We start from the raw sequence: 24,943 nt of genomic DNA, 5'->3' as shown, positions 1-24,943 counted from the left end.
TAACGTGCCTAACGCAAGTCGGGATGAGTGCAAAGAGGGCTGCCTACAGCTTGAAGTTCAAGCGAACTGTGATCGAGTTTGCCGAAGATAATGGCAACCACAGTGCCGCTGCGGAATTCGGCGTGGATTGGGCGTGCGTCATCAGGTGGAGAAAACAGCGGGACCAGATTTTCAAAGGCGCCGCGACACGCAAGAAGTTCATGGGACCGCGCAAGGGCCGACATCTGCAAATTGAAGAAGAAGTCTGCGAGTTTGTTCGCAGCGAGCGATGCAGAGGCTTCGCTGTCACTGCTGATGCAATTCAGGTCAGAGCGATGGAAATAGCAACACGAATGCAGATTCCCCGCATGGTGTTTCGTGCAAGCCGGGGCTGGGTAGAGCGCATGATGAAAAGAAATGAATTTTTGTTGAGGCGCCGGACAACAATATGCCAGAAGCTGCTGTCCGATTTCGAAGATAAACTTATTGCCTTTCAGCGGTATGTGATGAATCTCCGCAGGCAACACAGCTATGAGCTCGGCCAGATCGGCAACGCTGACGAGACGCCGGTGTATTTTGACATGCCGAGGGCGTGCACAGTCAATGAAGTAGGAGCCCGAGAAGTAAAGGTGAAGACGACAGGTTACGAGAAGCAACATGTCACTGTGATGCTATGCGTAACAGCTGACGGCCACAAACTGCCGCCGTATATCATCTTGAAAAGAAAACGCCTGCCGAAGAATGAGCCTTTTCCTAAAGATGTCATCGTATGAACCCAAGAGAAAGGGTGGATGACAGCAGAGCTGATGTCTGACTGGATTCGAGTCGTGTGGCAGCAGCGCCCGGGAGCATTGCTCGGCGCATCTGCAGGCACACGGTCAATGCTTCTGTTGGACGCGTTTCGTGGTCATCTCACCCCCGAGGTAAAAACAAAGCTTCACAACAGCAATTGCGACCTGGTTGTTATTTCAGGCGGCATGACGCCAGTGCTGCAACCTCTCGACGTTTCGGTAAACAAGCCCTTTAAAGCTAATCTTCGGCAGGAGTATGAAGAATGGGTGCGGAACCTCGACCGGAAGAAAACGCCGACGGGAAAGCTGCAGAAAGCACCCCCGTCAATCATCGCAAGGTGGATTTCGGAGGCATGGAAGCGGGTGCAAGTTGATGTTGTGGTGAAATCATTTAAGAAGTGTTCTATTACGAATAACTTCAACGGAACAAGATGACCTGCTCTGGGATACTGAGAGCGGCTGCTCGAGCGGTGCGACGCACTCGAGTGGCAGTGAGAGTGACGAGTAGCAGATAGCGGTGAGTTCACTGTCTGCAGCTATTTTTCTTTTGAATGTTTCCTAAATAAAATGTTTTTTCTCTCGCCCGTTTCATCGAGGTTTCACCGCGAAAAGAGGGGCCCGGGGGGGATGGGGGGTCAGTTTAGATTTTTCGAATCTAAGCACCCCCTCTCACTTTGGGCATCGCGATAGTGAAAAAAAGGGGGTGCTTAGAATCGAGTAAATACGATATTTGTTTAGAATTTGCTGAGCCAAAAAACCACTATTCACACGTGCGTAAAAACGACCAGTGATGCGCCAATTGGCATTAGGTGCAAAGCTGGGTTCGGACGACCGGCAAATGCGCAGGCTGACAGCTGCCGTTGCTGCATGTTGCAGCAAAGCTAAGAAATCGAAACTATGCAGCCGAGCTACTTCTGGCTTAGTGACAGGAGCACTCCAACTGCTGTCAAGCCTGCCGTTACGCGTACTTAAGAGGTGCAGAGGTCGCAGTGCACCCTGCAATAGGCAGTCACTTGCCCTGCTGTGACACCTCGACTTGCACTTTAGGGAGCCTCATGCAAAATTCTGCAAATGGGCTTTCCTGCATACCATAGTTGACTAAAATGAGGTGGCAACGCTCATGCCATGAGAGCCGCTCATGAGAGCCGCCAGAGCCGCCATGAGAGCCGCTCATGCCAGGAGAGCCGACAGGATGAATGCCATGGATGTGAACGTTAAGTACATAACAAAGTATGGAAGGAGGTGATTGTTCTCGCGTGTGGTCAGCCATCTTGTTCGCATGAGGTGACATATGTGGGAAAGCCCGCTTGAGAGATTACGTACGAAGTCAAGCCTAGCAAAATTCGGATGTGATCGGTCCCACGTGATAAATAACAGAGAAGAAAACGGAGAGGACGCCTTCGTAATATTCTTTAAACTCGACTATCGGATAAACTACCCAGATACAGTGGTTTTACCACGGCCAACTTTATAAAAGTCGGTGCGGTAAATGACCGCGATGAATATTCTAAAATTTCCGATTCATAGAATATTTTCGAATATCGATTTCTCGAATACGAATATGAACCGAATATCAAACGCATTTCATTCGCATTCGAAATTTCAGAGAAAGAGAGAGAGAGGAGCCCTTTAATGAAAAAGCAGAGAATTTTGCCGGCGCCTAAAAATCGCTGGCATGCTATTCTGCGTGGGGAAGAAGTGGTGCGGAAAAGGTAAAATAAAACAAAAAGGGGAGAAGATAAAATGTGGCCACTGAATGCGTACTAAGGTGTATCGGCAAGCAATGATGTCACATATGAAATGAAGTGCATAGTCCAACATATGAGCTAACAAAGTTAAGAATGGTTGAGGCTAACATGCAAGGTGAAATTAGAGCTTGTCATTATGCCCAGTGTCCTTTACATACGCAAGTAAAAAGTTCACTGCATGTCTCTGTTGCCTAGGGCAGGCTAAGGGACCAAAAGCACTGTCCACTGTAAGAGGCATTGGGGAGAGCTTCTCCATGCAATGCTCGTAGTACGCATGCTCGTCAGCATATGCAGGGCACTCAAGCAGGATGTGTTCCACGGTTTCGATCGAACCACAGTTGTCACAAGCCGACTGTTCATTTCACCATAACGATATCGCAAGCTGTTTGTAAATGCAGTGTTCCATTCGAAATTTCAAATATTTGCATTCTCCTGATTAATATTGGCTAGAAGCGAAAAATGGAAAAATTCACAATCTTTCAAGCATATTTTTTACACGTGATGGTTTTAAATTTCATGATTATTTTGGACTGTTTGATTATTCAGACCCTTTTTTTGAGTCCCGTTTGAGTCAAAAAATTGGTCAACGACTGAGTATTATTCTTTTCAGGTTTTTGTGCACAAAACAAAAAGCAACAGCAGTGTACTCACCATATTCAGCCCTGTGCCTGCTCTCTGTCCTATCAAGCAGCTGAGTGTAGGTAACCTTTTCCCCTTCAGAGCGGCTGCTCTTGTTCTCTGCAATACATCAAAGATCCAAGTTTTATCAGCTCTGGCTGGTCAGCTGGTCTTAGAAAAAAAATTTTTGTTAATAAAGTCACAATAATGGAATCTTCAAGGAACATGTATTTTTGCGTGCCGATTTCAAATATGTAATCTAATTTCATTTAAGACAAGTACTTGTGCACTTACATAGTATGTTATGTAACTTTTTACTGAGAGCTTTCAATAAATTTTGCTGCAGGAAACTTGCTAGGACACGTGCCATTGGCTTGTCTTGACATCAAACTACGCAATAGGGGCAAAATTATTATCCTTCCTATCCCAAATGTTCAGTTACAGGGTTTTTAATTTGCCACTTCACAAACAAGAAACTGATGATTTCAAAATCCTATAACTCACCTTCTATAACATGCAGGATGATAACTTTACCTTATTGCATAGCTTGATGTCAAGAGAATCCAATGGCATGCAATCTAACAAGGTCCTTGCAGTAGAATTTCTTTCAAACTCTCGGCAAAGGTTACCTAACATATTGCATAAGTGCACAAGTATTTGTTGTACATAAAATCAAATGACGTATTTGGAATCAGCACGCAAAAATGCTGTTCCCTGAAGATTTCATAGTTGTGACTTCATTAATGAAAGTTTTTTTCTAAGACCCCCTTTCCCCTCTTTAACGTGCACTCACATCACACGGTACATGGGCCTTTAGCATTTTGCCTTCATCGAAATGAGACCACCATGGCCACACAATCAAACCCGCACCTTTTGGGTCAGGAGCCAAGCACTATAACCACTGACCCACTATGGCGGCTTTACTTTACAGAGAATTCTTCATCCCAGATTGTCCAAAATTTCACAGAGCAAGCTGCTTTAACTATGAGAATAATGGGCCTAGTTGGTATACAATCAATGATGGAAAATGTGGTTAAACAAGGAGCAGAAAAAGTGTCCCGCTATAATACACAAGACAGAATGGCACCAGCACCTGGCAACAATACAATCCTCCATTTTTTCAACTGCCCGGGTAGCGTGACAAAAGTGAAATAAAAGAAGGCAAACAAGATGTCAGAGGTAGCAGTAGCAGTAGTAAGGCCCTTTATTTCACAGCAAAAGTCAACTGCTCAAAACGAACATTGCCTTCCATACCAGGCCAAGCTGACCACCTTTGTGAGAAGCTAGCCAGGTATGCCAGGAGAGGACTGGGGGTAAGGCAGAAGGGTAGAATGGGGACTCAAGAGTGACTGGACAGTAGAAGAGACAGTTTGCAAGATCGGCACAGTGTTCAGAGCAGTTGAGGCAGGATGACTCAGAGCAGAAGTGGTACTATAAAAGAAGTCTTGCTGGTGTAGTGAGTGTGTCTGTCTGAATTTTATGAAAGGTATGAGCCTGGGAAATAGACAGGGTTGTGGGGCAGGGAGAGTGGCGAACTCCAGCATGAAATGGAGGCGGAACTGCAAAATGGCTTTCCTGATCAGATGGCCCTCACCACACAGTGATGGCATGGTCATGCCATAATAGATGATGCAGCCACTCATGCCTTACTGCCTTACTGCATCATGCCTTACTGCATGATCTGTGGCAGCTTTTACATTAGGAGTCAAGAACCAAATATAGCACATTTTTACTCATGACCTGTCATTTAAGCAAGTAGGCTCCCGAGCACTTGCAGTGAAAAAGCAGGGAACAGAAAAAAAAAAGGCCCTCAAGTGTGCAGGCATTTTCCTGTTCATTTTGTTCTCGTATCTTTTTAACTCACTGCATGCAAGACTTCCCTTTTTTTTAAATATCCATCCAGTTTGAAGGGCACAGCCGAAACATCAGCATCATGTTCACTAAAGTTTGCGACTGCTTCTTACATAAAGTTTGTTTCCTCTTTTTTTATTTATTTGGTACCTGCCTCAACAAAAGGCATACAGCAGAGGGGTCCCTTTTACATTCACAAAACAAGAAGTTATGCATTCTTTACTTAGCCTGCTGGTGTGTCAAATTTGTGGTCACAAAATTTTAAGAACATTATCCTCAACAAATAAATAGGGACTTAGACACTTACCAGACGTGATAGAGTTGATGTATTGAGTCTGTGCTGCCATAGCTGCACTGGTGCTGGACTGGCTGCTTGATGTAATCTGATTATTCAAGCGAACACCAACTGAAGCATTCATCTTTAACAAGCAAGAAAAAGAAGAGGAAAGTATAGCTATTAAAATACATAATCAACTACCATTTACAGTAGGTAACCAATTTTTCTAACTCAATAATTCAGATTTGTACAAGACTCTTCAAGCGTAACCGTCATGCACCTCATGAAATGGTTGCGTAACCAAATTTACACATAACGTGACACCGAATATAACACAAGGGGGAGTGAAGAGTTCACGAATATGAACAAAAAAAAAAAAAACATTCCCACAGTCGGTCAGTCCACTACCATTGCTCTAGGAAACGGACTCTTCACGTTGCGTCATCAATGCTCTCCGCACATCCCCTCTCCCAACAGCGAGAGCTATCAGCGCCGGAATGACGCGACCAACCGCGCCGCGGCGATGGGTACGCACTGCTCGACCCGTGTCTCGTTGAAGGAGGAAACGCAGGAGGGGAAGCGAACTTCCAAATGACACCAAACAGACCGCGATCGGATGAGCAGGAGCGGAGCAAGGGGCGCAAAGTTCGGCGTCGTCTCGCCATTCTCAATCATTTTTTATTCACGCAGGCACATAAAACTTGTGACTTTTTTGTATTTCTAGACAAAGTAGGAAGGGTGCATGCATAAACATGCCGAAAATGTGACCTTCAGAAAACACTTTTTTGTTATCTTTTTCACATTTTAAGACCCGCATCCCCTCTTAAATAAAACATGTTTTGTCCTTGCTACGGGGCCTTGTTCACAATAAAATTGCGGTGGTCGTACCTTGGTTCTGAACATGACGCAAGATGTGTTCTTAAACCGACGAACAAAGGAAAAAAATTCAAGCTATATTCGTGTAAATACGGTATCCATGACCGATATTTCAGACATTGTGGCGTCCAAAAGTTTGATTTTTCAAGCTAAAGTTGATGCGAGCAAGACTCTACAGGGTACACAAGTTCTATTTTAAACTTTACATAGATGCAAGCAAGCACCGCTGCCACAACTAGCAGACTCCTTGCTGCCATGGGAGATGGCATCTTAGGTTCAAAGATTCAATCGGACAAATGCCTCGGAGGCTTGTCAATTTCTGTTCCTCACTGCTGCCAACTGAGTTACTGACATGCACTTCATTCCTATTGAAGTGACCTACAGAGACAAGTGCACAAGCCTGGGCACAAGATCCTATTGATAACTGGATAGCAGCAACAGCCACCCACTCCAGACAATGCGGCAACCCAGGTGCGAGAAAGATGAGGTGCGTGCGTGCGTTCCGCGGGGTGGGGGGGCTGGGGCTAATCCGAGGCGCTTGCTTCCATTCGCCTTTTCATGCTAATAACTTGTCTCGGCCTTCACGACTGCTCTGGCCCGGGGAAACATACTCTGGCCCTCACCTAGCAGTCTGGTGGCGAGGAGCGAGCATTACAATGCAAATGTACAAAATTGATTCATGGCATGGCCTATGGCCGAGTCGCACATTTTGGCATCAGTGGCATGCGGTGTGGAGAGGACATGCAGCGTGGACATGACGAATGCATGAATCTAGCTCAAATACAAGCCAATATAACCACTTGAAATCAGAGCATGGGAAATGGTGAAATTCGTGGCTTTCAAACTGCCTTTTCTCAGCAAAGTGTTTTTTTTTTTTTTACTTTTACATTTACGGGATTTTTGGACTGTTCGATTATTCAGACCATTTTTCGGGTCTTGCTGAGTGAAAAGAACGGCTGGCGACTGCTACAAAGTACTTGCTAACGAGTTTTCACTTCCACTATCAAAACTGTAGCATTTGATAACACTTCTACTAACTGAAGCCGTCACTATCTTTACCCTGCTGCCATTAAGGCTGGCCTGCAGTTCTGACTTACTGTACTCTACAAAACTACAATGCCCGACATCACATTCTCACAATAACTCCTAGAAAAGTGCCTGCAAAAGTGAAGGCTACAAAGAGAACAGAAATGTCAAACAAGGACATTTAACTGCACCCTAGGTGCAGTTAATGCACCTAGTCCACAATGCCAGGTAGCAGGGACATGAAAAGCTGACAACAGTTTTTATGCGAATTCAAGATCTTTTTTTCCTCTTGTCAGAAAAACGACTGCAGTGTATATGTACATACCGTCACAGAAAATTTTTTAAACAGAACCATGAGATAATGAACTGTAATCTTATTCCTTTTTTCTGATGGTTCCTTTTCCCATGCTGATGGTACATTAAGAAGTACTCCAGAGTTCCAGTTTTGTACCTGTCATAACTGGTGCTCCCACACTAAAAGACAACTATGAAAAGAATAATGAAAATGAAAGGAAAAGTCGACAAGCTCCTCGCAATGTCTAAAATTTTTTGTTCTTACCTGATTTGCCAACAGCTGTATACGATAGGCATTCCACTTGAACGGCATGTTAGGATTGTAAGAAGCTTCCACAAGAACTCTCTCCCCAACCTTGGGCATGGTTCCTTTGATGACACTACAAATAAATCATGAAGAAAAAGCCCCGTGTCATAATGCTGAAGAGCTTGAAGGAGAGAAAAACAAAAAAATGTTACTGAATTTCAATTTTGGCAGCTGTGTCACACGATGGGAAATGAATGCACCTGATCATGCTCTTAACGATCATAGACACCTAATTTTAGTTGACTCTTTTTTCTTTCAAATGACATATTAGACATTTGGACGCATGGTTCATTACGTGGTACCTGCCTCGTCGACTAAATAATTTAATTTAATTTTTTCTTGATGCTGTTTTAGTTACGGTTTCATCAACTGAAACAATAGCTGTGGCACGCAAGGAGTGTTAAAGTCACATGAGGGACGAAAAAAGCTGCAATATAATCCCTGATATTTAGTTTTAATAATCGCTGATGTGTAGTTTTAATTCACTGCAATGATTAGACCAGCCTGCTTCAAGATCTGGAATGAGAACAAATGATGTATCAGCGGTTAGTAAAACAACATCGAGAAGAAATTAGATTCTAAATTATTTAGCAGTGATAGGCGAATATCTTGTGGTGAACCATGTATCCTAATGTGTAACGCATCATTTGAAAGAAGAAAACAGGTAACTAAATTAGGTAAGGACGGTCCTTTAATGGTGCCTCTAATTATGCCCTCAATCGTGAGTGTGACATCAATGCCAAACCAGCAAAGCAGCTGGCACAACAAGTACTGTAACCACCGCTAACAATACGACACACTAAATCTATAACATGGCAGCGATGTTTTTCTATAACTGCATCAGCAAGCCCAACAAACGTTAGCTGACTAATGCTTCACAAACAATGCTAAGACTGATTACACAACTTCAAAAACACCATTCGTGATGACCACATAACATTTTTGAAACAAGATGAGAAGATTAGTTGTGGAGCAAAAAAGGTGCGCACTAACATAGCTCGGATGGCAGATCTATTCACAACACAGTTAGTTGAACATAATAAATAGTTGCAAGTAAAATTTCGACAGACAAGAATTAAAACAAAAGTTTAATCAGCAATTTACTAATACATTGTACATATTAAGTCTAACTACGGTTATGCATGTGTAAGCCATTAATTATACAGTCTGCTGGGTCACTCAGAGCCCCTCGTAAGATGCTTCTCTCAGAATAATTACTGGCTTATTTGTGCTCAAATTTCACACAAGGGTGGTGGTGGTGATTTTTGCTTCATGCTACATGGGGGTTACTTGCCTGATTCGATGAGAATTAACTGGAAGCCTGCATCATTAGTCTGCATTGCATGCAGCAATGCCAGACAAAACAAGACGCTTGCGCAACAGCTGCACTCACAGCACCAGTCCTTGCTGGTGGCAGAATGATGAAAGCAGACGAACGCGAGACACAAAACAAAAAGTGCTCCCCAACCCTACAAGGGCAGAAGATAGCATTCGCCAGTGTAGCTGTTGCCAAAGCATCCTTTCTGGTTCATTGTCACTGCAGACGATGCAAACTTCTGATTAGTTGTTATTGAACTGGGCAAGTGCCCAACCCAAATTTAGTATAAAACAAACGTTACCCCCAAATGTCACCTCTGTGCGTAACTTGAATGCAAACACGCCAGCAGTTTAGCCAAGAAAATTGATTCCGAAGAAATGAGAGGCGTAGTAAGTATCTCACTTCTCAGTGAACACCTCAACCATGCCCATGAGGGAAGGGAGGAAGGTGGGAGTGAAAGAAGGAAGAGAGGAAGGGGTGCCATAGTGGAAGCCTCCCGAATAATTTTGACCACCTGAGGATCTAACCTGCACTCACACAGCACATGAGCACCTTTTGTGCTTCACTCCCATCGAAACACGGCCACCATAGCCGGGTTCAAGCCAAGGTACTCCATCCAGCTCAGTTGTCGAGTATGCTAATCACAGATACACCACAGCGAGTGTTTAGCAGAGAGAAGAAGCGCTCTGAGAAATGAAACAGTGTGTATGTAATAAGAGGTGCATGAAAAGAAGATTTGCACACCTCCCATTCACCAAACCAACAATCATATTTCAGCATGTGAACATCCTAAAAAATAGCAGGTTACTTACAACATAAAACAAAAAATGGTAATCATGAAAGTACCAATAGTATACACCTACAATAACAGCAAAAATGTACTGGTTCTCAAAAGTAAATTTAAACATCAGCAATCAAACTTTCCCAAAAAAAACTTCAAGTGAAAACTAGTCAGGTCTGAACTCACCAGGTTTGAAAGAACACATCTTCATCAACAAAGCCAAAGTTATCGTGCAGCTTTGTCACTGTGCCGGTAAATACACGCTGCTTTGTAGATGGCGACGACACGCCACTGGAGGCAGCAGCTGCACCAAGCAGCCGAGCAGCAGCTGCTTGCGTTGAGCCATAGCCAAGGCCTGCCCCTCCAGAGGCTGCCAGAGATGCAGCCGAGAGGCCCAGACCAGCCTGTGCACCGAAACATATAACCTCTGTATGGTAAGAAAGCTAATAAGCAGAGGAAGTTTTGCTGTGAAGCAAATAAAATTTCTGCACTTTCAAAAACAAAACTTTTTTTCTGAGAAAAAAAAAAAAAAGGCCTCAAGACAATACCATAGGCAAGATTTCACATTGCAAAATGGGCATCATGGCACAACACGACAGTAAATGACTGCAGCGCATAAAAAAACACAAGGGATGGAGTTGATGCAAGGTCAAGAGCTACACTTCCAACTTAAATGTAAGCAGTTCACAGATAGCTGTGAACTGCTGGTTTTTGCAGAGGCTCAAGACCTACCTCAACACTACAAACTAACTAAGGTCAGAACAAACTTTAAAAATAAATATCTTGCAAGGTAAATTCCCTTGCACAGTAAATTGCCAAAATCGATAACAGCAACAGCATTATATATAGTCAAACCTCATTATAACGAAATAGTTTATTACAAAATAATGGATATAACGAAGGAATGATTCCCCTTGAAAGCTTGGTCAACACGTGCTATAACGAAGCTATGACTATAATGATGTAATCGCCGGGCCCCTTTAACTTGGTTATCGTGAGGTTCAACTGTAGTAACTGCCTTGGTTGATCAGTTGCCATGAATAAAATCCTGAGATTCAATCTGCCCAGTGACATCAATGTTTACACTTTATTTACACATTTACATGTGCTATCTATTATAAACAGATTTCCGTCAGCACCTTTCATCACAGTCTAAGAAAAGTTGAACTGAAGCTCCTTGCACATTCAGCATTGATCTGGAGTTCTATCATGCTCAAGGGTCACTGTGCTGTGTAAATGCAGTGGTAACACTTTATTACCAGGAACTAACAATGGCAACAGCAGTTAATAGGTCTAATTTATTTGGCTTAGTTAGGATGTGTGCACATGCTCTGTTAAATTTCAGCACTTTCTTTTGTTCCCTTATAACTGAATAATTTAACACAGCACTGTTCTTTGCCGAAAGTTTGATTTGCAATGCATCACCTATGTGCATTTGTAGAAGCTGACGGAGCAGTGAACACATCACTCTTCTGTGAGCAAATTAAGTCATCGTGGTGGAGTGCACTTAACGTCACAGCTCGCAGAAACAGACTGGAACTCTAGGTGTAAAAGAGTGGTGTAATGAATTACTTAAGGAATATTGGCACATATCCTCAACAGTTCTATTATTCCTAACTGTTACCAGCAAAAGACAAGACCTGAACACATTAAAGCAAAAGAAATGCGACATCAAATTCAGTATGATATAGGAGAAAGAGTCACAGAAATGCTCACACAAATGCATTCAGTGACTGGCCAGCCCATTTCCCAATGAGTGTGACAACTGCAAAATTATCTCGTTACCCATTATGATTGTTAACGCTCATGTGACAGGCAATCAAGAATACAAATATGATAAGTTTAGTGAATCTGGCTCCATGAGAATAATGCACTTAATTATGATAAGCATGCATTTTTTCACTGAAGAAAATGATACATATTTCACAAAGAGTTTCAGCATTAAAATATTTGTTCCATACCTTGATCCAAAATCAATGTAATTGCTACGCATATTACTGGTAAACACACTGGCCTCAGGTAATAAGAGGACTTGAGACAATGCAAGACACTTTAGTGCCCCAGCCAATCATCAGGTCACCTCAACCACTTTGCAAGATACCATTACCATTCATATTTCATTTCAATTCGCCACAAAGTCCCCTCGGCTTCATGTACCAAAATTTTATATTTTATAACACTATGATGCATCAAGAAGATGATGTTCCAAGCTACCATCCCCTCAAAAGCAGCATGTCAGTTCACATCACACTTGTTGCCTATATGACCTAAGTGCGGCAAGACTATTTTTTGCGTGGCACAAGTCTAGCCCACTTGCCAAGCCTTGCAAATATCTGCAATGTTCCAAGAACCACACATGGACACAGAAGTTTCCATTCCTACCTGAGTTGATGTAGCTAGTGATGCAGGAATTGCAAGACCAGGCTGCACAAAGAAAAAAGAAGGCATGAGATGGCAAGAAGAGAATGCTGGACACAAGACACAAACTAATAAAAAGCAATATACAAATACTGTTGGATCCCCAATGATACTTCCAGCAAGTTTTAAATGTCCACTCATATATTTTTCAATTCAACCAACCAAAAGGTCAAAACAAAGACGGTATTTGCTGTTTCTGCTAAGGTAAAGGCTTACGATATACAATAATATTTTAAAGAATTTATAGCAGAACTACAAACGGTAACAGAACATTAAAATGAGGTTCAATGTGAAAGAATGCAACATTTTAGCAGAGCACACAAATATAAAATAATTAAAAATCTGCATGCATGCATGCACTGATGTCAATGTGTGTGAATGCAGCTATTTAGAAAAAAGCAAGAAGTATGCTTTTCACCCAAAACTTTTCACCCAATGCAGTCAAAGCATCAACTGTTCCCTTTCAAACTGCTTCGACTGTACAGCTGCTGGACCCTAAGCACTTTCCTTTACTGCCATCAAGTGTTGTTTGGAAGTATGGTTGCAGAGTCATTACAATTATCATCACACATGGAGCGAAATTTTTTTTAAACAAATGCATATTTATAACTTTCTTTTAGATCATCATTTGTAGCATAGTTAACAGACACAGGGGCAATGTCTTCAATGGTATTCTTGCAGATAAGCCACCATGTCAGCTTGTTCATGGTACACTAACATACCAGCCATTATCACACTGACAATCTCAGTGGTCACAAAAAAAAAGGGACATATTCTGCGATGTGAACATGTGAAGACTTGCCTCACACAAAATGGTGCCACGCACAGTCATGAACACTACTGCAAGGTCACATGAAGCCAGTGGTGCTTGCCAGTCAATAAAATGCCACATTGCCCACATCGCAAAAATGAAGACGTGCAGTTCTGGGAGAGTCATTGGTTTCTGGGGGCGCATTAGCATGCACCGCTATGCATATCCTCCAGGCCCTCCTAGACAACACTGGGATGCAGTTCAACAACTGCCATGCTCTGTTTACTTCTGTCCATGCACAAACTTTTTGAGTACCAAATTAAACAGAAATACCTCTGAAGGCAAATAATATGCCTCCCCTCTGCAACGGAAGCAAAACAGCTTTTGCTACACAAGGCATAATGATGCACTGTAAATAAACTGTCGATAAATCACCTTACTATACAACATCACACGCAACAGCAGCACAGTAATACTGCTGCCCTCAACGTGTTGCTCAGCATACAGAACTAAAGGTCACATAAAGGGCAGTGGTAGGTAGCATAAAATCTTTATATTACCCACCCATCAATTATTGAAAGTGTATAGACACCCAATTTTTGGGTGCGTGTTTTCTTCTTATAACAATGTGTAAGGCATTAATATACATAGACTACCACGTGGTATTCACCTATGACTGCTAAATAATTTATAATGGAATTTCTCTCACATGCTGTTTCGTAAAGTTGCGTAAAGGTCACGTGAGGCATAATTTAATGCAATATAATCACTCCTTTGTCATTTTAATTCACTACAATGCTAAAACCAGCCTGCCTAAAGAACCGGAATGACAATGAACGAAGCAGCAGCAATTATATTGCAGTTTTTTTCATGCCTCATGTGACATGTACAGAACTTTGACGTCACAGATCTGTTGAAACCAAAACCGAAAGAGCATGAGAGAAAGATATGATTATTAGTTAGTGGTTACAGGCGAATGCCATGTGGTGATCCACGTATAGTAATGTCATATGTATCACTGCAAAGAAGAAAAATGCCACCAAGATTAGGTGTCTATAGTCCTTTAACGCATTACAGTTTCAACTTCGGCAGAGAGCATTTCCTGGCCAAGAAGTAAAAGCCTTCACAAGTAGCAATGACACCCTGCGAGCGAAGCTGCCACTTACTTGTGAAAGAACAGTTGTCGCCTGAAGTGCATTCTGGAAAAGAAAAGATAATAATGACGCCAGCGCTCGTGCAGACGGAACCAAGACGCTTACAGACATGCTTTCCATGTACGTGGACGTGGAACATAAAACCTGGGACAACGTCCTGCCCTATGTCACGTTCGCGCATAATACAGCCGTACAAGAAACCACCAACATGACACCCTTTAGCCTCGTTTATGGCCGTCAGGTGACGACAACACTCGATGCCATGCTGCCTCATGACGAAGACCACCCAAATGACGACGTTGCATCTTTCTTACAACGCGCCGAAGCTGCCCGCCAACTCGCACGGCTTCGCATTCAAGATCAACAGGGCCAGGACGCGCAACGCTACAACCTACGGAGACGGCTTGTTGAATACCTCCCGGGCAACCTCGTCTGGGTTTGGTCCCCAATCCGACGACGCGGCCTAAGTGAAAAGCTCTTGCGCCGCTATTTCGGTCCTTACCGAATTGTGCGACGCCTTGGAGCCCTGAATTATGAAGTCGTCCCTCACGAGCCCCAACAATCTCGCCGCCACCCCCGCCCCGAGGTGGTCCACGTCGTTCGCCTGAAGCCCTACTACGAAAGGGCGCACTAACTCTTCTCGAGAGCACCCCTGCGTTCGTGGCGGCATCGGGTCGATGCCTTCGCAGGAGGGGGGCTAATGACGCCAGCGCTCGTGCAGACGGAAGCGCCTCCCAAGAAGAAGAGGAAGTGTGTGTATGTGTGAAATTGAAAGTGATCTGCAAGCGCACGTCTGTTGACCCGCTGTGGACCCTCAGCCGCTGATTACCAACGTGACAATATAAAGCTAGTGTAAATGTGCAAATCCCTAAAGGCGCTACAGATGTGCAAACAACAAAAAAAGCACTAAATTACCTGTGCTAGACCAAGGGCAGCCAGATTAGTGCCAAAAGGCTGCGTTTGCTGCTGCTGCACTGCTGTCTGAGGCTGACTGAGTGCTGATGCCAAGCTGGCACCAGCTTGGGCAGCGAGCATCGCACTCCCTGCTAAGGGAAGCTCTGCAAACAGAGAACATGGGACAAAGCAGGTCAGGCCACCTTATTAAAAAACCTGCCTGTCAAAAAGCACAGAAAGAAAGAAAAAAAAAACGCTGCCATGGAGACAAGAGAACATGGATTGCACATGAATAACACTGACACAAAAGTAGACACGAACTATTGCACACCGTAGTATTTGATGTGTAACTGCTTCACTCTCGGTGGACACCACAATTGCGCCTTGAGGGAAGGGGTGAAGAAGAGAGTGAAACAAGAAAGAGGGAAAGAAACGCCGTAGTGAAGGGCACTTGCGTGGGGCTTCCCTCCCCCCACTACTAGAACGCTGGTAAACTTCCAAAGATTTCTTTGGATGTCGTCGTCTACATCACCTTTCATCCATTGGTTTTGCACTATGAATGTTTGCAAAGTCCTCTAAGCAAAAAATTGTTTTGGGTATCGGGAAAGGCACAGTAACGCAACTTTACTGACATTTGTTAGCGTGCGTTAAGTGCTATGCAGGCAGAGGTACATTACTTTTCAATCTATTTTAGTAACCCCAACCTACTCAATGTATCAAGTGCTACACACGCTAACTACGTCCTGCTCGAAGGCTCTTCTGCATTTAAATAAATCGTTAAAATATGTTTGAAATGTGCAAGTCCTACAGAGTCAAACATAGTGCACTTTGCTGCCGGAGAAAGCAAACATTTTTCCAAAAAGAACTTTTGGAAGGAAACTTTGAAACAAAGCAATTCTGCAAAACAGTGAAATTGCAGATTTGCACACAGTGTACCTCACTGCAGAAGAGATCACTGGTGAGCAATACTACAGACAAGGGTTACTCAATTATATTAAATAAGCAGCATAAGGTAAAAAAAAGTACTTCATGAACATAGGTGCACCAAAAGCAATAAACCTCAAACTTAACAACCTTGCAAAAAAAAAGGGGGGGGGGGGGGGGGGGGGGCTGACATTCATGCAGGAAACAGTAGGAGACAAAATTTGTGCCCCCCTCTGTATGCCTACATTGGCCAGTTATACTTTATATTTCAATTTCATTTCTCCTGAATAAGATTGTTAGTATATCACAACACATGAGTGCAACAGGATAAATGCACCACTACAATCCATCCTGAATATTCACTGAACAAAATTATGTGAAGCCAACAATGGCAGTGCTCACCGGTGGCCCTCATCCATGGAGGATTTTTGCCAGTGCCCCCAAACTGAGACATCTCTGCAAAAATAAATGTGAACAAAGAACAAATTACACCACTACAAAACCCAACAGTTGCGGCATCATAAGCATTTAGATTTCAAACACCCAGGTAAGGATGTTAAATGGGCACCGAGGACAACTCCACTAATTTTCGTTCAGTAAAATTTGACAGCTCGGCCCTTTGCAACTCTGTTCAGTTTGTCCTGCAGAAAAAAAGATTCTTTCACTGCTGAAAAATTTGGAGTTAAATTTGCAATACCTTTTACTGCTACTTTGATTCAAATTCGATGACAATGCCAAAAATTGCGGTTTTGAAGTTTATTTTTTCCACATTCAGTTGTTTCCGTCTTTCCTGTGCAATAAAAGTGCACTAGCAGCAGTGACACAAAAGTTGTTCTATTATCCAAGCGCATAATTTTTGTCTTCTGTTCCTTGCAAAAAAAAAATAATCTTGTCAAACATCAGTGCAGTGGAAACTGCAGATATACCACAATGTACTTGCAGCTATGACTGATGATGGAAACACCTGTCTCATTTTCTGCTATTATCTTGCTCATAAGAGCTTATGTTTTCAATCAAAGTAGCCTTTTTGTCGTTAAAAAATGGTACTTCATTGATCTAGGCCAACTTCAATTCTTCAGTGCCCCCTTGAAGAATGAACTACAAAGTGCTACAACTCTTCCACTGACTGTGGGCTACCACTTTACAATAGCATGCTACAATTTCAATAATACTGTGCTACTACACACTAGCTTCTAACGATTGTTTCAATATCACAACTCCTTACTTGTTCAGTGTGATCAATCGGTGCTAAAAACTTGAGACGTATTAGACAATATGTCTGCCCAGCCTCAAATATACTTGAAATTTTGTACTCTTCCAAATTCTACACACAAAACAATAAATGCACAAATAATATTTGTGGACTCCCCAGAGACAACACTGTAAAACATCAACAGAGCTTTGCCCAGAGTTTACATAAGCACCAAAAGACAAAAACAGCAAGCAAAATTGCTGTACTGGTCTCGCTGAAATACAAGACTGAATGGGCTCGTCACGGAGCTTAGTGTGATGAAAGTGAAACATGAGAGCTAAGCATACTACAGCCAGCCAAATGGGCAGCATTCCTACAACTTGCACATAGCATACAAGCATTCCAAGGGATTGCAGAGCAGAAGCAAGCAGGGTCCTGATTGCACATAAGATGAACTATGCTGCTTTCCTTTATGTCTCGATGCCCCAGTCCCTCTGATACAAGCTTACTCTCCTCAGAAGAGGAGGATGAATAAGTATTACAGGACAATTCTGGAATGTAAAACATGCTTACGTCAACGTTGAGAATTGTGGCACCTATACTTCGTCTCACAAGATGTTGGCAGCACTACGGAAGGCAGAGCTCTCTGTCCAATCAGGGCTGCAGGAACGCAAAAAATAGTCCCTGGAATATTTAAGCTGTGTAGGACTATTCATCAAACAATAAGCACAGCAATTGAAAACATAGTTTGGACAGGTAGATTTAAATGGTAGAGAGTGCTTCAAGCACTGGTGAAATTAACAGACAAAGCCCACACGGACACAGCTCTGCGGAGGCCTGCTGCACGGTAGTGATGCGTCACCATTTTCCAACATGACATCGGCCGAGTCGGTTGTGTCACCTGTGTGCTGTACACCGGCAATGCGCTGTTTGCCCAGCAGACGATCGCAGTTGGCTTCTTGAAGTGCTTCGCGTCAAGAGTGGGGTAAGTTCAAGTACGAATGCGCTTACCAAGAGCGCACCCAGGTGAGCGAGCGAACGCTTTACCAGTGGACAACGCAGACGTTGAAGGCGGGCCGAATGTTGCCCCCGAAGAAGCCGGTAGCGTTACAGTGATGGACAACGCACCATATCATTCTGTGAAGCAGGATAAAATGCGGCAGATGAGTAGCCTCAAAGAAGGACATAGAGACTTGGCTGTCCGGAAAAGGCATCGCGTGGAGCAACGATGTGGAGAAGGCCGAGCTCATGAAGCTTGTCAACAACGTAAACACAGGTGGGAACCAATACCGTGTGGACTGCATCGCCGAAGCTGCTGGCCACATCGTTGTGCGCCTGCCACCTTACCACTGCCAACTGAACCCGATAGAGCTTGTTTGGAAGGATGTCAAGGGTTTCGTGGCCAGTCAAAATAAGACGTTTAAGCTCCAAGACGTGGCACCTCTGGTTTGGCAAGGCATCATGCAAGTGACTGCTGAGAAATGGAAGAATTACGCGCAGCATGTTATTATCAGTGAGGAAGATACGATGAGGAAGCTGGACCACATCGTCGGCGATGTTGACCAAGGTCCGGCTATTGTTGTCAACCTGGAGGACGACGCAAGCAGCAGTGCTGAATGGAGTTGTGATGGGGACGATGAGATGAGTCCCATTAACGTGCTAACATGCGCACAAAAGTCAGGACCATTCAGTACTGTCGCAGTGAGAGTAACGAAAATGAGAACGACATCGTCTCTCATGAGATAAGGCAGACGCCGTAGTGGAGGGCTCCGGATTAATTTTGACACCTTGTGTGTTGACTTTCGCGAAGCGCATGGGCGATGTTGACCAAGGTCCGGCTATTGTTGTCAACCTGGAGGACGACGCAAGCAGCAGTGCTGAATGGAGTTGTGATGGGGACGATGAGATGAGTCCCATTAACGTGCTAACATGCGCACAAAAGTCAGGACCATTCAGTACTGTCGCAGTGAGAGTAACGAAAATGAGAACGACATCGTCTCTCATGAGATAAGGCAGACGCCGTAGTGGAGGGCTCCGGATTAATTTTGACACCTTGTGTGTTGACTTTCGCGAAGCGCATGGGCGATGTTGACCAAGGTCCGGCTATTGTTGTCAACCTGGAGGACGACGCAAGCAGCAGTGCTGAATGGAGTTGTGATGGGGACGATGAGATGAGTCCCATTAACGTGCTAACATGCGCACAAAAGTCAGGACCATTCAGTACTGTCGCAGTGAGAGTAACGAAAATGAGAACGACATCGTCTCTCATGAGATAAGGCAGACGCCGTAGTGGAGGGCTCCGGATTAATTTTGACACCTTGTGTGTTGACTTTCGCGAAGCGCATGGGCTTGTTTTGCATTTCGCCACCATCGACATTCGGCTGCCCTAGCCTGCATTCGACCCAGCTTAATAGTGTGGTGACCACTCTGGAATAAATGAATTTATATACACATGACAGGAACATTGAAAATAACTGTCACGTGACAACAGAGGAACTGATACGAACAGGTGGCAACAAAAAAAAAGTGGGGCCAGTCTCTTTGGAACGAGCAACTGCCTGTACAAAAACGAACAGATGAAAGAATAAAAAGACATCAAGCGCCACCTACTAGAGGTAGAAAGAAGTCAACTACTAGTATGCATTCTTTAACATGGATGGAGCCACCTGTCAGTAATTAGCGGGTGACAGGCGCCTAGGAACACACTAATGTAATGCGCCATTCTGATTGGATAAGAGAGCTCTACCTTTCATAGCGCTGCAAACATCTTGTGAGACGGAGTATAGTAATAAGCGGAGTGATCTGCGAAAGCAACGAGTCCATGTGTATTTTTATTTCCATGGGCCTAATTTGTGGCTGTGTTATCTGTGACTGAAACTATTAATTCATGGAAACCTAAAAAACAAAATAAAAGTGGAAGCAAAGCCGCCACACGACTGGCTAGGCACTGCATGCATTGGATGACTCCTCCTTCTACTTTTGGAGGTCAGTTCAAAAAAAAAAGACAGGAGCTGGGATGTTTAACCAGGTCTAATAGGGAAACCGGTTGCACAAGACAATAATTCAAGTTTCTACGAATGCTTGGAGTGTGTAGATAGAGTTCCCGCGTGGTAAAAAGACCAGCTCAGAATCCTCTTTAGTACCTTTAATTCACGCAGCTGCTATCTGGTTTGAATATCTAGATTCAGGCCAGCTGTATTTATTCAGACGAATGAGACATCACAACTGCTCGCACTGCAGTTGAATCCGCAACTCGTGCTGTAAGTGCATAAAAATAGCATGCCCCAATGGAAACAGAAGGGGACAGTGCAGTGAGACCTTTGCCCTGGCATCAGCCAGCATTTTCTTATAACTTCCACTTAGCAGTTGATACCATGTCCCAATTTGTGTTGCACCATGACACACAGGGCAAGCGAAATAGGAGCGTGAAAACTTCCAAAATATGGCTGCTTGCTGGATTTTTGCATGCCAGGGCAACAATGTGTGCTAAAAGACATGTCATAGCTGACAGCTCCCATAATTTCAACTTTCTAGAGTGCCTGAACATAAAAGGGCAGAGTTGCAGGCCAATTGGTGACCCATTCTAAAAGGGTGCTTTGTGCAACAATACAAGACATGACAGAGAAGTCTGTGCCAAGTACCTCTCTGTCTCGTGGTGCTGTACCGAGGCACCTATTTAACACATGCTAGATTCTCGGTACACAAGTGTTATTGCAGTTTGCTTCAGTCGAAATGCAATCACTACAGCAAGGATCAAATGCATGACCTTGAGATAAGCAAACGGATGCAACTGATGCTAAGCCACCACATCAGGCCTCCAAAATATGACACAGGGGCAGCTCTTTCATTTGTTTATATCTTGAAAATTGTTTGCAAAACAATTACCTATTGTGCAGATCTACTTCCATCGTCTTTGCCTCCGCTGATACGCCACAGAAGGAGAATTTGTCTTTATTGGGAAAGCACTGGAGTTTTGATGGACTTAAGAAATGAACCGTACTGACATTTTACTCAGTTTTCAAAATGCACCCAGCAAACAATGCTAAAGCACCATAACAAACACCATTAAATGCACAAGTTCAACTGCCTAGGATTGCTTCAACCCTTGGTCATCCGTTAAATTAATGCTTTTAACTTTACAGCTTATGCATGCCTCTTCTCTTTCAGGCAGCCATCAACTTTAGTATATTCAGTCAACTGTCTATTAAAACAAAGGCAAAGGAAGCTACAAAAATTTCATTTAAATATAGAATTGCATAACATTCAGCAGGCGCATGGCTTTATAACTACTGCCGGGGAATGATAACCAGTTAGTTGTATACAGAAAACCATACAATCATATTTCAGTAAAAGTCTGAGTGCACTTGTGGGGCAAGTCATTTTAGTCGTGGTACACTGCTATCAATGATAGCTATGTGGTATTGGGGACAAATGAAGTGTGTACAAGCAAACGAAAACAAAAGTAGAAAAGCAGGTTTTGAATGGTGGAGTCCAAAGAGATGCATTTATTTTTACTAACAAAGAAAGACTGCACATCATGAAGGAGAAACCTAACCACACTGCTAGTTACCGTCCCTCATTTGCTATCTCCGGCTGTTCACCCATGGGCTCAGTGCATTCATTTGAACAATGTAGTACACACATTCTAAATGACAGGCCATCATCATTTTAAATGGGTGTTTTTCTTGCACATCTGGCTTCCATTTCACATAAAATATGCACTACAAAGCATGAAAAGCAATCATAGATCTTGGATATGTACAGGCTGTTTCACACTTAGAGCCAAACTGGGAGCGCATGACCGCTGCACTTTGAGAACTTCTGCTTCCGAGAGCAGGTGAGAATGGGTGGCTACAAGCACAGACACAGGAAGGCCACATGGCCTTTGTCCCGAGTTTCCCTCTAAGTATGAAACAGCCTGTACAAATAATGACCATAAACCAACGATACACTGTAAAATGTGAAAGAACATGTCAACCCTTGTCAGGTTGAGCTGTTGAAAATTTACTACTGCTGTCACTACCATTTAACTTCACAAAGAAGAAGAAAAAAAAAGGTCTAATACACCAAACTACAACTGATTCAGTTCAGAACTTGATACTGAAAATAAGGAAAACTGCCAGTTTCAAAGGCCAGTAATCAAAGCCCCAACCAACTGAGGAGCCTCTAAAAAGACCAATAACTAAATGTATGACCATAATGCTACAAAGGCATTCCACAAAGAGCAACCTCCAACAGCACTTTCAGGTATGCAGATAGTCCCAGAAGTAGCCATTTATGCCAGTAAGCACCTCTGCTAGCATAAATGGCTACTATCTCTATCATGTTTAACAGCAAACTAAACAGATACAAAAGTGGCCAGTCTACAACATGCAACATGATAAAAAACATGCAACATGATAACAAAAACCTGTACATCTCCAACTATTCAGCTTTATACAACAAACTGCAATTCCACAATTTGAGGCAACTATTAATGATACATAGGCAGAAAATCCTGACCATCAAACAAAAATGCAGCTGAAATAATAATTCAATCACCAGATTTCAAATAATTTAAAATTTCAGGTACATATAAAAAATAAAACATGTTACCCATTTGTGAATGAACATGAACTGTATGCAGCTGTTTGCCGCTATTTGTGCCTCTCATTGGCCTCGTAGCTGGCTTGCATGCAACTTCACAAATGACGAAGCACCACTACACTTTCATAGTGCAGATATCCATAAGCAGATTATACAGGCCAGCAAATTTTCTGCCTTAGAGTGGTCCTCCAACCTGGAGACCATACTGAAACCAAAGCAAACCATATACAGAAACTAATAACTTTCTTAAAAGGCACAGACAGCACGCTCATGTACTATCGGGCTCAATATGAGCTGCAAATGAAGAATCTGTGGTAGCCGCTTGGTTTTCTCAGCAGTGCAAGCCCAGTGGTGCTGTAAACTGATGCAGTTAGACATCAATGCAGAGAACAAGGTACTCCGAATGTCTGTGCAAGTTGGCTGCTCTGTGTGAAGATGCATTCATTTACTACAAAGCGAAAACCTCAGCTGGTTTATTTTTGATGACTGCAAGTTATACTGAGTGCAACAGCACTTCTATAGCAGTACTGATATTCACTTACTGATGTACAGTCTTTGTCAAAAGTTAAGAGCCCAGGGGGTTTGCTTCTAAGCCTCGCAGTGGGACTCCTGTAATATTCGTGGTAGTCCTACGTATTGGAGGAGGCAGGAGCAGAAATCTTCTTACCTTCAGCAAATTTGGAGCGCTGGAGATGCATTACGAACCAGACAGTGTGGTTCAGAAGCAAACCCCTTGGGCTCCAAACTTTTGACAAAGGCTGTACAATTTCTTTCATGTCATGGGATGATGACCTCTCAGAAGAAAAGCTGCTTAGGTATCTACCACACTGCTGAAAAGTGACTTAATTTTTTGGAAAGGGTGCACAGTGCAGAAGCTTTTTCCGACATGTAAAAGCAAATGCTACCTGAACTGAGCCTGTGCTACTGCTACACCTGGCTCACATACATACACAGTCATGTTAGTCTTCCGTCCACATGAATTGTTTCTTAGCCATGTAAAAGGGAAATTACCGCACACCCAAAAGATCCCAATGTACAGAAGGGCGAGGGCTTTTCGAGCTTCAAAGGTATGCAGGTGCCCAATTATGGTACTCAAAGGCAAAGCTTGTGGCATGAAGACTTTTGACCAGGGTTACACTGCATGCTCTTTCCCATCATGACATGTATAGCTCGCCATGCATTTGTGCATGTGTCACGGCTAAGGTATCCATGAATACACTTAAGATTTTCAATAACACTCAAAAACTGAGCCCCACAGCGTGCTCAAAAACAATGCAGAGAATTGAATAACCAACACAAATAAATGAAATCACCTGAGCTTATGCCCAAAAGTAACGTCAGCACCCTAGCGTTTAGTTCGCGATAACAAGCAAGCACCATTTCCACGGCTCAAGCTTCTGAGTTTTAAGGACGGCAGGAGAATGTCTCAGTAGCCAGTGTTTAACTGCAATAGCTGCAGAATTCACTGCATGTTGCAATCACTGTAGCAGTTTTGTAACCACTTTTTATCACTTTGCTGAACAGATTAAAACAAAGCAGGTTTTACAACGACAGTGTTTCAAAAACGAGCAACAAGTACTTCATTTGCCATAACTTACCATCTAAAGCAAAAGAATTGATGCAGCTTACAATTTTTATTCACTACCTATATTTGTCAAATCTCGAATTAAAGACAACGCTTATGCACATAAACTCATCTCACAAAGATGGAAGCTGGTCAAGAATGGAAGTCTTGTAAGTACCTTCATTCCAATGAAATGCATGTCCCGCAATGAAATGCATGTCCGCAGAGTTATTTACTACATACAAATATGGCACATGAGTTCACTACACATGAATAAAAATGTCTAGTTTCTCTGCGCAAACAGCTCAATTTCATACAGCCAAAAAATTTGAGGATGTGTTGCAAACAGTTATTATTCCTTGTTTTCTTTGATTTTTGGTCAGAAACAAAAAAAAAGTTATATGTTATGGATTTCTATTGCCAAAAAAATTAACATCAAACGTCATGGCCCTGCACACGACGAAATAAGCGTCTTTAGCAGACCTGGTAACTCATCAAGCGCACTTCCAACGCTGCACCGCTGCATTCACATCAGCGTTGCTGGCACACACCACAGATGTTTTGCAAGATTTCCTGTGGTCGTTCAGTAGCAAG

At 43.1% G+C, this 24,943-nt stretch overlaps 1 protein-coding gene across 2 annotated transcripts in view; it reads right to left on the bottom strand.

Annotated features, from left to right (window-relative positions):
• Positions 1 to 24,943, bottom strand: part of LOC149352297 (cell division cycle and apoptosis regulator protein 1-like) — a 106,196-nt gene that overhangs the window by 80,452 nt on the left and 801 nt on the right. The window contains exons 2-10 of one of the 2 annotated variants that reach the window (XM_089581470.1): positions 17,773 to 17,859; positions 16,410 to 16,463; positions 15,105 to 15,247; positions 14,202 to 14,234; positions 12,249 to 12,290; positions 10,053 to 10,270; positions 7,726 to 7,840; positions 5,295 to 5,406; positions 3,170 to 3,256 (exon numbers count right to left, since the gene is read on the bottom strand). In XM_089581470.1, the coding sequence (XP_089437596.1) occupies positions 3,170 to 3,256; positions 5,295 to 5,406; positions 7,726 to 7,840; positions 10,053 to 10,270; positions 12,249 to 12,290; positions 14,202 to 14,234; positions 15,105 to 15,247; positions 16,410 to 16,461 (802 nt within the window). In that variant the 5' untranslated portion in view covers positions 16,462 to 16,463; positions 17,773 to 17,859. The remainder of the gene's footprint in view (positions 1 to 3,169; positions 3,257 to 5,294; positions 5,407 to 7,725; positions 7,841 to 10,052; positions 10,271 to 12,248; positions 12,291 to 14,201; positions 14,235 to 15,104; positions 15,248 to 16,409; positions 16,464 to 17,772; positions 17,860 to 24,943) is intronic. The other variant, XM_089581471.1, reaches the window with a different exon arrangement.

This window comes from Amblyomma mixtum, chromosome 3 (genome assembly GCF_055824585.1).
Source record: "Amblyomma mixtum isolate Tamu chromosome 3, ASM5582458v1, whole genome shotgun sequence".
Classification (NCBI taxonomy): Eukaryota; Metazoa; Arthropoda; class Arachnida; order Ixodida; family Ixodidae; genus Amblyomma; species Amblyomma mixtum.
The sequence above is the reverse complement of the archived record's forward strand: the minus strand, read 5'-3'. Positions and strand labels throughout refer to the sequence as shown.